At 41.5% G+C, this 15,908-nt stretch overlaps 1 protein-coding gene across 1 annotated transcript in view; it reads left to right on the top strand.

Moving 5' to 3' along the window:
* Positions 1-15,908, top strand: part of OIT3 (oncoprotein induced transcript 3) — a 45,119-nt gene that overhangs the window by 6,292 nt on the left and 22,919 nt on the right. The window contains exons 2-4 of the mRNA XM_006887570.1: positions 1,806-2,180; positions 6,300-6,407; positions 9,911-10,033. Coding sequence (XP_006887632.1) covers positions 1,806-2,180; positions 6,300-6,407; positions 9,911-10,033 — 606 coding nt within the window. The remainder of the gene's footprint in view (positions 1-1,805; positions 2,181-6,299; positions 6,408-9,910; positions 10,034-15,908) is intronic.

Here is a 15,908-nt window from a genome sequence, read left to right as displayed (position 1 = left end):
TTATCATCATGGTCTGTCCACACTTATTGTACTTTCATGCACTCATTGTCATCAAGTCAGATTTGACTCAGAGCTGACCCACAGCTGACTGCATTTCCCACCCACAGATGTATCCATCCTAATGAGTAATCTCTGCCCAACAACAGACCGTTGCCTTCAAGTCACTTCTGATTCACAGCAACTTACAGGGCAGAGGAGAACCTGCAGAGTGATAAAGCTGCAAATCTCTTTTAGAGACAGATTGTAATATCTTTTTTCCATTTAGGATCAGGTGGGTTTGAACCATCAGCGTTCAGTTAGTACTTGAACACTGTAACCACTGTGCCCTGAAGTGATTCTTTTTAGAACTTCTTGGTTTCATAAACTCTTCACAAAGACATTTACCTAAATTAATTCTGAATTTGCTGAAGTGGAAGAAAGCAGTGAGGGTATTGAGGATGTTTGTGTCTTTGGTCATTAAAATGCTTTGATGAGATATTTGTCCATGTAATTTTATGCACTGAAAGTCATGCTTGAGATATTTTCTGTATTATAGCTGGGTTAGCCATGCCATGGTTAATTATGAATATGTAAATGGCATAGTATTGACAATTAACTGGTGGAATATATTTAAAAATCACTTTGAGAATATCTTCGGTCACTGCTTGCCACTGAATGGAATATTACAAAGGCCTTGTCTGTCATGTATCTGAGTACTTTTTCTTTTCAATGGTATAAGCTTCATGCATTTGTTATCACAACAAAGTCCTGTTAATATACAATCTATCTGTAATCTTCCAAATAAATTTTTAATCCTTCCAAGTATAGGGAGCCAACCATGCTGTGACATAGATTCTCCCATTACTAAACGGTTGGCTTGAAATATGCTTTTCCATGGCAATTTCTTCTCCTCTTTGCAATAACATCAAAACCAAACCTACACTCAAATCCACTGCTGTTGAATGCATTCCACCTTATAGCCATTCACACGACAGTGCGCAGCGGCTCCACAGGGATCCCAAGGCTGTAAATCTTGCAGAAGCAGAGTGTTAGGTCCTTCTGTTGTGGAGCAGCTGGTGGGTCAAACAGCCCATCTTTTGGTTAACACCTGAGCTCTTTAACCTCTGGACCACCAAGGCTTTTCAGATCTCTAGAACAGAGTGCCTAATGCTTCCTCTGCTCTCTCTATTATTTTTTATAAAAACTGCTATGTATACTCATTGATCTTCACTTCTCCAGACTAAAGTTCTCAGCTTTTCAGTAAATAATTTGAAGGTCTCCTTCTAAGTATTATGAACTCCCTCCTAACACCAGGTCTCATTATCTTTGAAATATAGCCTCTCAGTATGAACACAACACTCTAAATATGTGCAGTCTGCAGTCCCAGCATCTACTCCACCTTCTTCTGAACCACTGTATTTATACCAAGAGATCAATCAATCTGAATAAAAATTTAGTCTAATGCTGATTCTAAACCTGCACCTAACAACAACCTTTTTTTTTTTAAAAAAAAATATTTTATTATTTTGTGTGTGTACCATCAAATCAGATCTGACTGGTACAGGAGGAGATTGCCCCTCCTTTTCCAGCAAAGCCTCTGGTGGATTCAAACCATGTATCTCCAAATAATTTTATAGAAGCCATTTTTTATGAAAGATGTTTAAATGAGCCTGAAGAATCTTGAATAGCTTCCCCTCCCACCTAAGATTTTGGATCATTTCTTTCTTAAATCCCAGTAGGGCCCAAACTCAAGACCAAGGGGGTGGACTGAGGGTGTTCCCACCTTAATCTGAAGCCTCACAGGTGTCTGTTGGTTGTTGTTTCAGCCCTAAATCCCTGTTCTGCCTACATCAGTCTGAATGAGCCATGGAGAAACACTGACCACAAGCTGGACAAGTCCCAGGGGCCCCCTCTCTGTGACAACCACGTGGACGGGGAGTGGTACCGCTTCACTGGCATGGCCGGGGACGCTATGCCCACCTTCTGCATACCAGAAAACCACTGTGGGACCCACGCGCCTGTCTGGCTGAACGGCAGCCACCCGCTTGAAGGCGACGGCATTGTGCAGCGGCAGGCCTGTGCGAGCTTCAGCGGGAACTGCTGCCTCTGGAACACCACGGTGGAGGTCACGGCCTGCCCCGGGGGCTACTACGTGTACCGCCTGACCAAGCCCACGGTCTGCTTCCACGTCTACTGCGGCCGTAAGTGCCTGCCCTTGCTGCTCCCCTGTCCATAAGGACACAAACTGGGTCCCAGGGGAAAGCATCATGGATTCCTGCCGCACCAGCAGGTTCTCAGATCTGAACAGCATTGATTTTGAGCACTGACACCCGCTGTTTGTCACTTCTGAAATCAGTTCTTAGATTTCTGAGATGTTCCCAACGAAATAGAATGAGAAGAGCCGTATGCCTTTGACCATTTGTTTTTATTTAGTCTTTATTCTATTCACACATTAGAAAATGAAATGCTGATTTTCGTTTCCAAAACAATGAATCCCAATTTTTATTTTTATTTTTTTAGTATGGAAGATCACTTATAATATACAATTAAACTAAAAATTAAACTCATAACTGTCCCATCAATTCTAACCCAATTTTTATAGAGTAGAATTTTGTGGATGCAGTTGGGTTTAGTTTATTTAAAACTTGTTGTTAAGTGTCATCGAGTCGTAGATGACTCATAGTGACACTATGAAAGAAAGACCTGAGCACTGTTCATAGTTTCCGGATGCAAGCCATTTAGGAAGGGGATGCCACTCCTGGTTCCAGGCTTGTTTTAATTGGGAAGCTCCACCAAACACTGTCCACTATGGGGAACCATTATTGCATTTGGCACATCAGTGTCACAGTGTTTAGCATCACAGCAACCTCTGTACAGCAATGCACAGACCAGTGCTATACCACCTAGAAGAATGTTTGACCAAAACCAATTAAAACCAGGACTGAGGGCTGCAGATTAAAATCACCCACCCTAAAAAAAAAAATAAAATCACCCACCCTGGGTTTGGTAGCATAACTTTCTGTCTTCTAGGCCAAAGTAGCTCTGTGTTGTTATTGTTGTTAAGTGTATCTAGTATTTGGGAAAAAGTTGTATTAGTTTTTCATTCAATTCATACATATTTTGTTTGGTAACATTATGCTTACAATTTCATCCATATTATTTTATAACATTAATCACAGTTTATTAATGTAGTTAATTACAACGACTAATCAACCAACAGGCTAGAACAGGACAGAGAGAGTTTAGGGTTGTTGTACATAGGGTTGCTATGAGTCACAAGTGACTCGAAGGCACATAACAACAATCAACCTCTGGTGGGTTGGTGGGAAAGGAGGTACTCTGCCAAGCCAAAAGTCAGACAGTTCGAATCCACCGGAGGCTTTGAGGGAGAAAGATGGGAGATCTCCTCCTGTGTGATTTATCACTTCTGGAAACCTGCTGGAGGGTCAGCTATGAGTCAGTCCTAACTTGACAACAATTAGTTGAGTTTTAATTGCCCCCTGTATGTTTCAGCATAATCTCCTTTACACTCATCCATGTTGTACTCCTCCTCATTGCCATTGAGTTAGAATGGACTCATAACTAACCCTCCAGCTGGCTTCCCAGGCTGTAAATAAAATGAGAACAAATTGCCCACCTTTGTAGCTAGAAACCTTTGGTGGATACAAACTGCCAGAGAGACTCAGCCTTTGAGTGAGCAGCACAAAGCCCTTTCAGCTACACCACCAGAGCTCCCATGGTATGAAGTGTTTAGAAAATTCTTGATCACTTTTTATGTTGCATAATATTCCATTTCATTCCACTGTGTAGATCATAACAAACTGTGGCTGACTCTGAGAAGAATGGGAATCCCAGAACACTTGATCGTTCTAATGCGAAACTTATACTTGGACCAGGAAGCATTCGTCAGAACAGAGCAAGGGAACACTGCATGGTTCAAAATTGGGAAGGGCGTCCGCCAGGGATGCATCCTGTCTCCATACCTTTTCAACCTATATGCAGAACAGATTATCCGGGAGGCTGGGCTCTATGAGGAGAAATGTGGGGTCAGGATTGGTGGATGATTTATCAACAATCTGCGTTATGCGGATGACACAACCCTGCTTGCTGAAACTGAGGAGGACCTGAAGCACCTGCTGCAGAGTGTCAAGGACTGCAGCCTCCAATATGGATTGAGGCTCAATGTCAAGAAGACAAAGATTCTCACCACTGGACCAATCGGCAGCATCAGGATGGATGGTGAAGAGATTGAGATTGTACACAGCTTTAGTTTGCTTGGCTCCATAGTCAACAGTCTTGGCACCAGCAGCCAGGAAATTAAAAGGCGCATTGCCATGGGAAAGTCTGCTGTTAGGGACCTCGCCAAAGTACTGAAGAGCAGTGGTGTCTCTCTGGAGACTAAGGTGCGTCTGATACAGGCCATGGTCTTCGCAATCACCTGTTATGCATCAGAGAGTTGGACAATGACCAAGGAGGATAGAAGGAGAACTGATGCCTTTGAGCTGTGGTGCTGGAGAAGAGCACTGAGAATACCATGGACTGCTAGGAAAACCAATAGATTTGTCCTGGAGAGGGTTAAAACGGGTGGCTCCTTGGAGGCAAGGATTCTGAGGCTTCGTCTAACTTACTTTGGACATGTTGTGAGGAGGGACCGGTCCTTGGAGAGGGACATCATGCTTGGGAGGGTGGAGGGATTGCGCAGGAGAGGAAGGCCCTCTATGAGGTGGATTGATTCAGTGACTGGGATAATTGGGACGGGAGTGTCAGAGACAGTGTGATTGGCACAGGACAGAGTGGAGTTTCGGGCTGTTGTACATAGGGTCGCTATGAGTCGCAGGCGACTCGACGGCACATAACAACAACAACAACAACAACATATTATCTGGTCATCCATGATGGACAGTCGGGCTGTTTTCATCACTTCATTATTGTAAATAATGCTGCAATGAACATGGATATATATATATATATATTGATGTCACACTTCTTATTTCTTTCTCTGGGCTATAAACCTAGTGGTGAGATTGCCACATCAAATGGTATGTCTATTCCCAACTTTCTAGCACTAACTGCTCTCCATAGCGGTTGCACCATTTTACATGCCCACCAGCAGTGCATGAGCGTTCCAATCTTTTCATGCCCTTGCCAGCATTTGTTTACTGTCTTACTGAACTTTGCTATTGTGCTGGGGTGAGATGGTCTCTCATTCTTGTTTTGATTTTCATCTAATTTGGCTGCAGACTTTACAGAAGCAGGTCAGCCGACATTATTTCTGTAATGTGGAAGGACATGTCCAAAACCTTTAGACCATTTAAGTCTGATAGATAGATTAGCTGGCTAGCTAGCTAGCTAGAGATGATAGCTATAGATAGATGATCGATCGATAGATGGATGGATGGATAGATAGATAGATAGATAATAGATAGATAGATAGATAGATAGATAGATAGATAATAGATAGATAGATAGATGATAGATGTTATTGTTGATTGCCGTCAAGGTGAGCATGACTCATAGTGACCCTATGAACGAAAATCCTGAAGCCTTTCTATAACTATCATAATTTTTCAAAGTTCACAGATAAAAGGATAGACAGATATAAGTAGCAATATATATCTGACATCACATTATACTTTTATACTTAGTATCCATTATTTTAAAAATATATGTATGAAATAATAGGTCACTTGAGATCAATTCAGTATTACTTTTATTTGTTGTTCCTTCATGTTTTCTTTTTTTTACTTTCTTTTAAAAAATTTTTTTATACTGGTTTACATACATTATTTTTTACACCAGACCTTCCCCTACTTTTAAATAATTTTCTGTATTAATTCTATAAAAATCTGTATACATTTGAACCATATAGTGCCTAGATAACTAGAAGGTTACCTGGAAGGAAAACTTGTGTGGTCAAGCTTATTCTGACACACAGGGACCTGCATAGCAGACTAGGACTGGTCCCTCAGCGTCCAGCTGTCCTTACTGTCTTTTACTTTATCACAGACCTCTCCTTCCCTAGAGCACCTGGGGGTTCAAGCGGCCAGACTTTTTGTTGGCGGCCTGGTGCTTAATCTCCCCTGGAATCCTCAGCCCTTAGTCTAGAGCTCATGTCTGGTGAGGTTTTAATTTGCAGTAAGTGTCTGGTCATCTGAAGTGGAGAATCATTGACCAAAATGATAGGAGACGCTCCTAGGTGGTCTCCCTCTTTCTGTTGGGTTGTAGGAACTTCTGTCAAGCAGAATTCTCAGTGCTGTGAGGAGCTGGTCCCAGGGTGAAGCCACTGCCCTTGCTAACCCGCAGCCTTGGTCTTTCCGCAGATTTCTACGATATCTGTGATGAGGACTGTCACGGCAGCTGCCTGGACACTAACGAGTGCACATGCGCCCCAGGCAGCGTGCTGGGCCCTGACAAGCAGACATGCTTCGGTGAGCCGCCAACCCAAACCCTAAGCGGGAGGAGACCCCTGAACCAACGGGCCAGATACCCCTCTTACCGCCTCAGAGCATCATTTCCCAGTTGTGACTCTAAGCACTTGCGGTGGTGTTTGATTCTTGTCTAAATCTCAAGTCAAATTTGTGTAGTGATTGTTGTTATGTGTGGTGGAGTGGGAACTGACTTATAGCTGACCTTCCAGCAGGTTTTTAGAGGCCATAAATCACACAGGAGGAGGAGACTGGCCATTCCTCTCCTAGGAAGCAGGCGGTGGATTTAAACTGTGTACCTTTGGGATGGTAGCACAACTCCTTGCCATTAGGCCACCAGAGCTCCCTATAATAGTGCTTGGTGGTGGTGGTGGTGTTTGCCATCCAGTTGGAACTGACCCCTAGCAGACTCCCCAGCGGGTTTTCAGAGGCACATAAAGCACATGGGAGATTTCCCATCCTTCTCCTGCAGAGCAGCGGGCAGATTTGAACCGTGTGTTTTCAGGATTCCAGCGCAGCTTCCTATCACTAGGCCATCAGAGCTCCCTATGTAGTGGTCTTTGACAGGATAAATGGTCCAAGCTCAACTCCTACAGTCACCAGAAAGTCCCCTGTTTATGGCTCCCTATATGTAAAGACCAAATATTTCCAATGAAAATTTACCATCTGAACTGAGATGTCCTATGAATACAAAATATAGCAAACTTTGAGTACTGTTTAAAAAAAAAACTCAAACCACCTCAATCATTTTGAATACTGATTGCATAAAAATATGAAATCTTTGATTTATTGGCTTAAGAAAAGATAGTATTAAAATCAATTTTACCAGTATTGTTATTTACTTACTTTTTCTTTCCAATGTAGCTACTAGAAAATGTAAATCCACAAACGATGCTTACTTTCTATTTCTCTTGGACAGCTCTGGTCTAGGATTATCTCAGGACCCACTCCTACGCTAATGCAATTTTGGTTTCTCTGGTTAACAAGAAAAGGGAGTTAGATCATTTTTAGGTTCATTTTCAGGGTTAGTGAATTTTATTCATGCTCTGTGATCTATGACTGGAAGAAAACAGCAAAGAAGCCCAAGATGTGGATCATTGCTTCTTCCCTTTACTATTATACAGCATTTTGCATTCAGATTCAAATACATTTAAAAGCAATCTGGACGGGAAGGTAGACACCCCCAACTCCTGCCAAAAATAGCAGCAGGGTTAGAACAGGACAGGCATTAGGGTGAAAGTGGTATAAAAAGCCATGCTAATTTAGCAAAGTTTTTGTTCTTTAATCTCCTAAATGACCCCTACTGGTGGCTTAATGTGTGATGTACTGAACTGCTGACTGAAGGCTCAGTGACTCAAATCTACCAGCTGCTTCAAGGGAGAAAAATGGACAGCCTCCTCTCATAAAAATTCACAGCTTCAGAAATCCAACGGAAGGTAGCTATGAGCTGGAACCAACTCGAAGGCAGTGACCACCACTGGAGGACATTCATTATTACTGTTGTGTACTGTTGAGTCAAAACTGACTGCAAGCTGACCCTCATGCTGCATGAACTCAGTCCTATAAGGACAAGTACTGTATAAAACCATTATTGTAGAATGAGTATAAGGATCCAGGGGGGCGAAGGGTGGAAGCAGAGAGGTGAGGATGGGTGGGGGCGGGAGTTTAATCACAGGGGCACACAATTTGATGGGGTTGTGCATGAAGCAAGTGGGAAAGATCCAGTGTGAAAAACAATGTATTAGAACTTTATAAATAAACCATTGTAAAAAAAATTTTTTTTAAAGCTGACTCTAACAGGTTTTCAGAGACTTTAAATTACAAGGGCAGAGATTACACATCTGGCAGAGCAGCTGGTAGATTTGAACTGAATATTTTAGAGTTGAACATGCAACTTCTTAACACTACACCACCAGAGCTCTCTACACATTTAGCCTTACCAGAACAGTGGTTAGGGTTCTCTGGTAAGTCACTGGTAAAGAATTGTACTGCCAGTGCAAAGGTACAATGTTCAAATCCACCAGTTGCTCCACAGGAGAAAGATGGGCAGTCTCCTTCCTCCCCTGTGATTAACTGCCTCTGAAAACCCACTGGAGAATCAGCTATGGATTGGTTCCAATTCAACAATACACAACAACAACACAACAGTGGTTAGGGGTCTTGCATGGTGGATTTTGGTTATGAGACTTAATAGCACCAATTAGGAGTAAGGGAGATGAAGAGTCCCAGGGTGGTATAAATAGTTAACTCACTCTGCACTCTGCTACTGGCCAAGGGGTGGGAGGTTCAAGTCCGCTCAACAGATTCAAGTTTATGTCTTTTCTATAAGAAAGGCCTTGAAATCAACTTCTGAAAGTTCACAGCTTGGACAACTCTATGGAGCACAGTTATCATCTGACACATATGAGGTTACTATGATGCGTCAAGAATAATTTTGGTGGCAACTAGTTTGATTTTCTGGTTTGAGCTTACTCAAGGGTTTCAGTTCCAGCTTCTCCCCTCTCCTGGGTCCAAGGCAGTGTCTCCTGACACCTTGTGGATGTTGAAACTCCAGGCTCTGGCGTACATCCTTTATCCAGATCTGTTATTCCTGGAAGCCATCACAAATTTAGCTCACAAGCTCCCACTCTGCTCTTTTTTTGTTGTTTATATAAAGAAGTTAGTTTCTTTAGTGCCAACAATGCATTCAATCACTGCTTACATAGATCATGAGAATAGTTCAACTTTTAAAGTAGATTTCGTGGGCGATTGTTCATATTAGAAAAGATTGTTCTAGAACAATACAATGAAAAAACTTATTTCCAAACCTAGAAAACCTCTTTAAAAAATGAACAATTTTATCAGTGAATAAACATGAAATCAGAATGTGATACCACACAGGCAATTCACAAAAGAGGCTGCAAAGATGGAAAGAATCTTACTCTCTTTTGTAGCAAAGTGGATCTGTTGTGCAGGAAAGTGAACTTGTTGTGCACGCTGTCAGTCAGCTTGTACTCAGAGTCCAATAGAAGGAAATGCTGCCCAGTCCACCTTCCACCTTCCCCATCATTGTGTGTTTAAACATTTTTTTAGGCTAAACTAAGTAGATACAACCCACTAAAGACAAGCTTCTGGCTATGGCAGAAGTAGATAGAGTCCTTTCTTCAAGAATCTTTGAGTAGATTGTAATCTCCAACATTTGGTTAGCACTCAAGAGCCTTAACTGTTTGCATTATTACTGTTAGGTGCTGTCAAGTTGACTACAACTCATAGCAACCCAGTGAAAACAGATCTGAACCTTGGCCCATCCTGCACAACCCTCATCATCTGAGATGCCCATTTTTAGAGTCACTCACTAGGGACAGCAGAAGGCAGGTGACTGCTGTGGTAGAAGGGAACATAGTACATCTCCCCTATGAGAGTTGAGGAAATTGTATCTAAACGATCTGAAAAGATGCAGTTTACGCTAAGGAGCTTGGGGGAGGATTGCTCCGCAGCAGATAGACAGTGTGGCTTCTACCCTACAGATGAAAATGAATGTGAGGTAAACAACGGCGGCTGCAGCGAGATCTGCGTGAACCTCAAAAACTCCTATCGCTGCGCGTGTGGGGTCGGCCGGGTGCTCAGAAGTGATGGCAAAACTTGTGAAGGTAAGAACCGGTCAGAAGGGGTTCAAACGAGACCCGAAACGAAGCCACCAGTTTACACATTGACATTCATGAATAACCCTAATCCACCGTGACCGTGCAAAGAAATGTCAAAAGGGGGTTTTTCACCTGAGGCTGCTCCTGCTGTGGACAGAATCCAGTGTTAACTGGATCTTCAAGATTTAACAGAAGGAAATGAGTGGATTTTGCAAGAAGAGAGAGAGTGCTTGCTGTTTTACTGGGGGGGGGGAATAGGGTACTCTCAGACTTTGGTAAATGAAGATTCTGATTCATAGGCTTCTTGGGTCTGAGATTAGCATTTCTAAACAGCTTCTAGGTGACACCCACCTACCTACATCCAGGCCCCAGGACAGGTAAACAGCTGAAGTGCTTTCTCTAACATCTCAATGATAAGAATCACCTGCAGAGATTTTTCTTAGCCCTTCCCAGGAGAGACCACCTGCCTGGAAATCCTGCTTCAGTGCTTGGATTTTTATGCCTTTAAAAAGTTCCATAGGTGGTGAATCTTATCGCAGAATCTGAGGAAACATTGGTTTGCAAGAAGTTTCCACAAATATTTTTGGCCTGTACCCTTTGTGTTTATTGGAGATAAGAAAATTTTTAATTGCAGAACTGCTCTATATATTTTAGATGATTAATAACAACAAAAAGAATTAGGAATGTACTCTGGTGACCGAGTGGGTAAGGAGTTTGTGCAGGCGGTTCAAATCCACCAGCTGCTTCTCAGAAGAAAGATGGGCAGTTTCCTCCTGTGGGATTTACAGTATGTGAAAACCTGTTGGAGGGTCCGCTGTGAGTCAGTTCTGACTTGATGTCAAGGTCACAGTGAGTGGTCAAATAATTGGAACCGAAGTTTCCTGCCCTTACGACACAAAATTAGTTATTACTTCTCTAAGACACACTTACAGACAACTGCAACTACAATTCCATCGTTTCCACTTCCGCTTTTAAGATGTCTCAGATTCTTGACTCAAAACTTTGGGAGATCAGGGACAAAACCTAGACAAACTCGCTATGCAGATTACAGGGAGAGGGAACTGTTTTAATCAGTTTGTTTTGATATGTACCATTAGCATACTCCTAACCATCTCATAGCTGACCTTCCAAAGAGTCCAGAGACTAAATCAGTATGAGAGAAGATTGCCCATTTTCTTCCAAGGAGCAGCTGGTGGATACAAACAGTCTGCCAGGGACTGTTCCGAGGTATAATTGAATGTGTGGCATAATAGAGTTGTCCCACCACCCACTGCTGTCAAGTCTTTCCAACTCATAGTGACCCTGTAGGCCTTGTCATGCTGCCTGGTTAGCCAGCTACCCCCAGACTTAAGGTGTTTACATATGTTGTTGTTGTTATATGCCGACTCATAGCGACCCTATGTACAACAGCTCTAAACTCTGCTCTGTCCTGTAACAATTGCACTGTCTCTGACACTCCCATCCCGATTACGCCAGTCACTGAATCAATCCACCTCATAGAGGGTCTTCCCCTCCTGCGCTGTCCCTCCACCCTCCCAAGCATGATGTCCTTCTCCAAGGACGTGTCTCTCCTTACAACATTACCAAAGTATGTCAGACGAAGCCTCAGAATCCTTGCCTCCAAGGAGCCACCCAGTTTAACCCTTTCCAGGACGTATCTGTTTGTTTTCCTAGCAGTCCATGGCATTCTCAATACTCTTCTCCAACACCACAGCTCAAAGGCATCAATTCTCCTTCTGTCCTCCTTGGTCATTGTCCAACTCTCTGATGCATAACAAGTGATTGCGAAGACCATGGCCTGTATCAGGGGCAATGCACCTTAGTCTCCAGAGAGACACCATTGCTCTTCAGTACTTTGGAGAGGTCCCTAACAGCTGACTTTCCCATGGCAATGCGCCTTTTAATTTCCTGGCTACTGGTGCCAAGAGTATTGACTATAGAGCCAAGCAAACTAAACCTGTGAACACTCTCAATCTCTTCACTATCCATCCTGATGCTGCCAACTGGCTCAGTGGTGAGAATCTTTGTCTTCTTGACATTGAGCCTCAATCCATAACACAGATTGTTGATAGATCGTCCACCAATCTTGACCCCACATTTCTCCTCATAGAGCCCAGTCTCCTGGATGATCTGTTCTGCATACAGATTGAAAAGGTATGGAGGGAGATAGGACACATCACTGGCGTACGCCCTCCCCAATTTTGAACCATGCAGTGTTCCCTTGCTCTGTTCTGACGACTGCCTCCTGGTTCAAGTATGGGTTTCCCATTAGAACGATCAAGTGTTCTGGGATTCCCATTCTTCTCAGAGTCAGCACAGTTTGTTATGATCCACACAAACGCTTTTGCATAGTCAATGAAACACAGATAGACATTCCTCTGGTATTCTCTGCTTTCAGCTAAGATCCATCTAACATCAGCTACAATATCCCTAGTACCACAACTCCTTCTAAACCCAGCCTGGACTTCTGGCAGTTCTCTGCTTATGTGCTCTTCCAGTCGTTTCTGAATGATCTTCAGTAGAATCTTGCTTGCATGTGAAATCAATAAGATTGTTCTGTGCTTCCACACTCTGTTGGGTCAGCTTTCTTTGGGATGGGAACAAATATAGATCTCTTCCAATCAGTTGGCCAAGTGGTTGTTCTCCAGATTTCTTGGCACAACTTGGTGAGCACATCCAGGTCAGCATCTGTTAGCTGAAATATGTCAATTGGTATACCATCTATTCCGGGGGCCTTATTTTTTGCCATTTCCTTCAAAGCAGCCTGAACTTCTTTCATCACCATAGGTTCTTGCTCATATGTTGTTTCATGAAATTCTTCTGTGTCTGCCAATTCCTTTTGATACAGTGACTCAGTATATTCTTTCCATCTTCTTTTAATACTTCCTGGATCATTTAGTATTCTGTATTAAATATAAATAAATTTAATAATTTAATATCAATTAACATAATGATCTTTGATTATAGCAACTTGAGGTCTGAATTTGTTCTTCAGTTCCTTGAGCTTCAGAAATGCTGAGCGAGTTCGGCCCTTTTGATTTTCTGACTCCAACTCCTTGCACATTTCATTGTAATATTTTACTTTGTCATCCTGTGCTGCCTTTTGAAATCTTCTATTCAACTCTTCAGTATCTTGAATTCTTCCTTGTGCTTTGGCTTCTCTGCACTGCAGTGCAATTTTCAGAGTCTCCTCTGACATTCATTTTGGTCTTCTCTTCCTCTTCTGTCTTTGCAATGACCGTTTGCACTCTTCCTGGATGATACCCTTGATATCCTCCCACAAGTCGTCTGGTCTTCACTCATTAGTGTTCAAGGCCTCAAACCTGTTCATGAGATGGTTCTGAAATTCAGGTGGGATAGACTCAAAGTCATATTTTGGCTCCCGTGCATTTGGTTTAATTTTCCTTAACTTCAGCTTGAACTTGCATATGCGTAGTTGGTGGTCTGTTCCACAATCAGCTCCTGGTCTAGTTTTCACAGCTGATATTGAGCTTCTCCAGCGGTTCTTTCTTTCTGCAGAAATAATCTATCTGATTCCTATGCATACAATCAGGTGAAATCCATGTATATAGCCTGTTTATGTCTCTTAAAAAACATATTTGCTATGAATAAGTAATTGTGCAAAATTCAATACAACTACTGAATTTTCTTCTCTGTTACCAACGTTGGCATTCCAGTCACCCATTATTATCAATGCATTTTGATTGCACGTTCGATTGATCTCCGATTGTAAAAGTTGGTAAAAATCTTCTATATCCTCTTCCTTGGCTCTGGTTGTTGGTGCATATATCTGAATGATAGTGGTATTCACTGGACTTCCTTGTATGCGTATGGATATTATCCTGTCACTCACAACATTGTACGTCAAGATGGATCTAGCAATGACCTTTTTAACTATGAAAGCAACTCCATTTTTTCTCACCTTTTCATCTCCAGAGTAATACCTGATCATCCAACTCAAAATGCCCCATGCCAGTCCATCTCATCTTGCCAATGCCTAGTATGTCAATATTTATGCGTTCCATTTCTTTCTTAACAATATCTAATTTTCTACATTAATGGTTCTCACATTCCATGTCCCAGTCACTAGTGTCTGCTTACAACTGTCCCTCATCCTTTGTATTTCCATTCTTGCAAGCTCAACCTCAGTTGCCTTTTCTGTTATCTACATGTGTTCTGATGTACATAGGGTTTTCAGAGGCCTGCTTTTTCAGAAGTGGATGGCCAGTCCTTCTTCCTAGTCTGTCTTAATCACATACCAATTGACATTTTTCACCACATCAAAGATTCTACTTTTAGCTATGGCTACAGTATATCTCTCCCAACTACACATGACCATTCTACAAAGCCTCTTTTCACATTTATAATCCCTTTTATGGACAGAGGCCCTTGTAGATAAGTACCAACTTTCTTCTTATTTACTAGCCGGTAGTGAGTAGTTTAGCATAATTCTGCCTCTGTCTGTAGGAGAGAGTAGAATGACAGCTAAGATTTCCAAAGTCACAAATCTTTACAGAAACAGACTGCTACATCTTTCTACCATGGAGTAGCTGGTGGGTTCAAACCACCAACCTTTTGGTTAAACACTCTGTCAGCAGGGCCCTATTCTAACAGAGCTATTAACCAAAATAAACGAAACCCACTGCTGTCTAGTCAGTCCAGCTCACAGATCCTTCCACCAGTTTTCTGGGTTAAATCATTCCAGGAGGAGAACACCCATCTTACTCCCTCAGAGAGGCTGGTAGATTCAAACTGTTGACCTTTTTGTTTGCAGACCAACAACTGACCACTACACCATCAGGTTCTTCAGAAGAGTTATTGTGTTGCTTAAAAGAGGTTATTTCATTCTAGTTAGATTCGAAATAATAAAACCTTCCCCAAAAGGAAAAAAAATTAACATTTTAATAAGTGTCTATATTTTATTCTCTTCAATAAAGTTTGCATTATTAACTGAGGGGCCATTAACCAAAACATTAAACCTTGTCCTTTATGTTAAGACTAAATTTTTCTAAACTATTTTTTAATAAGGATTATGTCCTCAATTCCCCTTAAATCTTAATTACTCTGTGTAAAAATCTTGGCATATTTGAATATTAATGGAATGTTACATGTGAAACATTTATAACTATTCATGAGTATTTTATTAGAAATATTGCAGTCACTCTCATATAACTTTAAAAGTTAATTATCACAAATGAAAAACTTTAACAGAAGCTAAAAACTGTATATGAGTTACATTTTAAGATTAGTATTCCTATCTGTGACCCTTGAATTTTCTTGATAGTCCAAACATAATTATTATTATATTTTCTTCAAAAATAAGCAATTCTTTTTTTACTTTTAAGTATATTTTATTGTTTTGTTTTATTATTAAAGTATTGTGTTTAGGGAAGGAAATATAGCATAGTACAGGAAAAATTACCCCATCCTACTTTTAGCTATATCCATTTTAAACATTTTGATGTATCCTAGAGACTTAAAATCTTTTAAGCTAATGTAGAATTTCATTTTTATTTTGTGCTTTGCTTTTTTAGATATCCTGAGAATATCTTGAATGAAAACTGATTCTAACTCCTTCATTTTATAATTAGGGAAGTTGAGACTCACAGAAATTAACTCTGTTAAGAAAAGTCAATCTCAAGGAGGGGGGGGTACCCCTATTAGTCCTGACTTTAACAACCTACAGCATATCTTCTTTTTCTTTTTTTTTCTGTGAAAATTTACACTGTTGCACTTTTCTCCCCTCCCAACCCTCCCCCCTAGTAAACTACCCCTCCCCAAAGGTTCACTCCACTATACAAACTTCACTCTGGACTCCTGTCATGACAAAAATAGCTAATAACATATACCTCTTAAACAGTTTTCTCCCTCATCTGCTTCA

Source organism: Elephantulus edwardii, unplaced genomic scaffold (assembly GCF_000299155.1).
Source record: "Elephantulus edwardii isolate Elephantulus edwardi_28Jun2011 unplaced genomic scaffold, EleEdw1.0 scaffold00058, whole genome shotgun sequence".
Classification (NCBI taxonomy): Eukaryota; Metazoa; Chordata; class Mammalia; order Macroscelidea; family Macroscelididae; genus Elephantulus; species Elephantulus edwardii.
The sequence above is the reverse complement of the archived record's forward strand: the minus strand, read 5'-3'. Positions and strand labels throughout refer to the sequence as shown.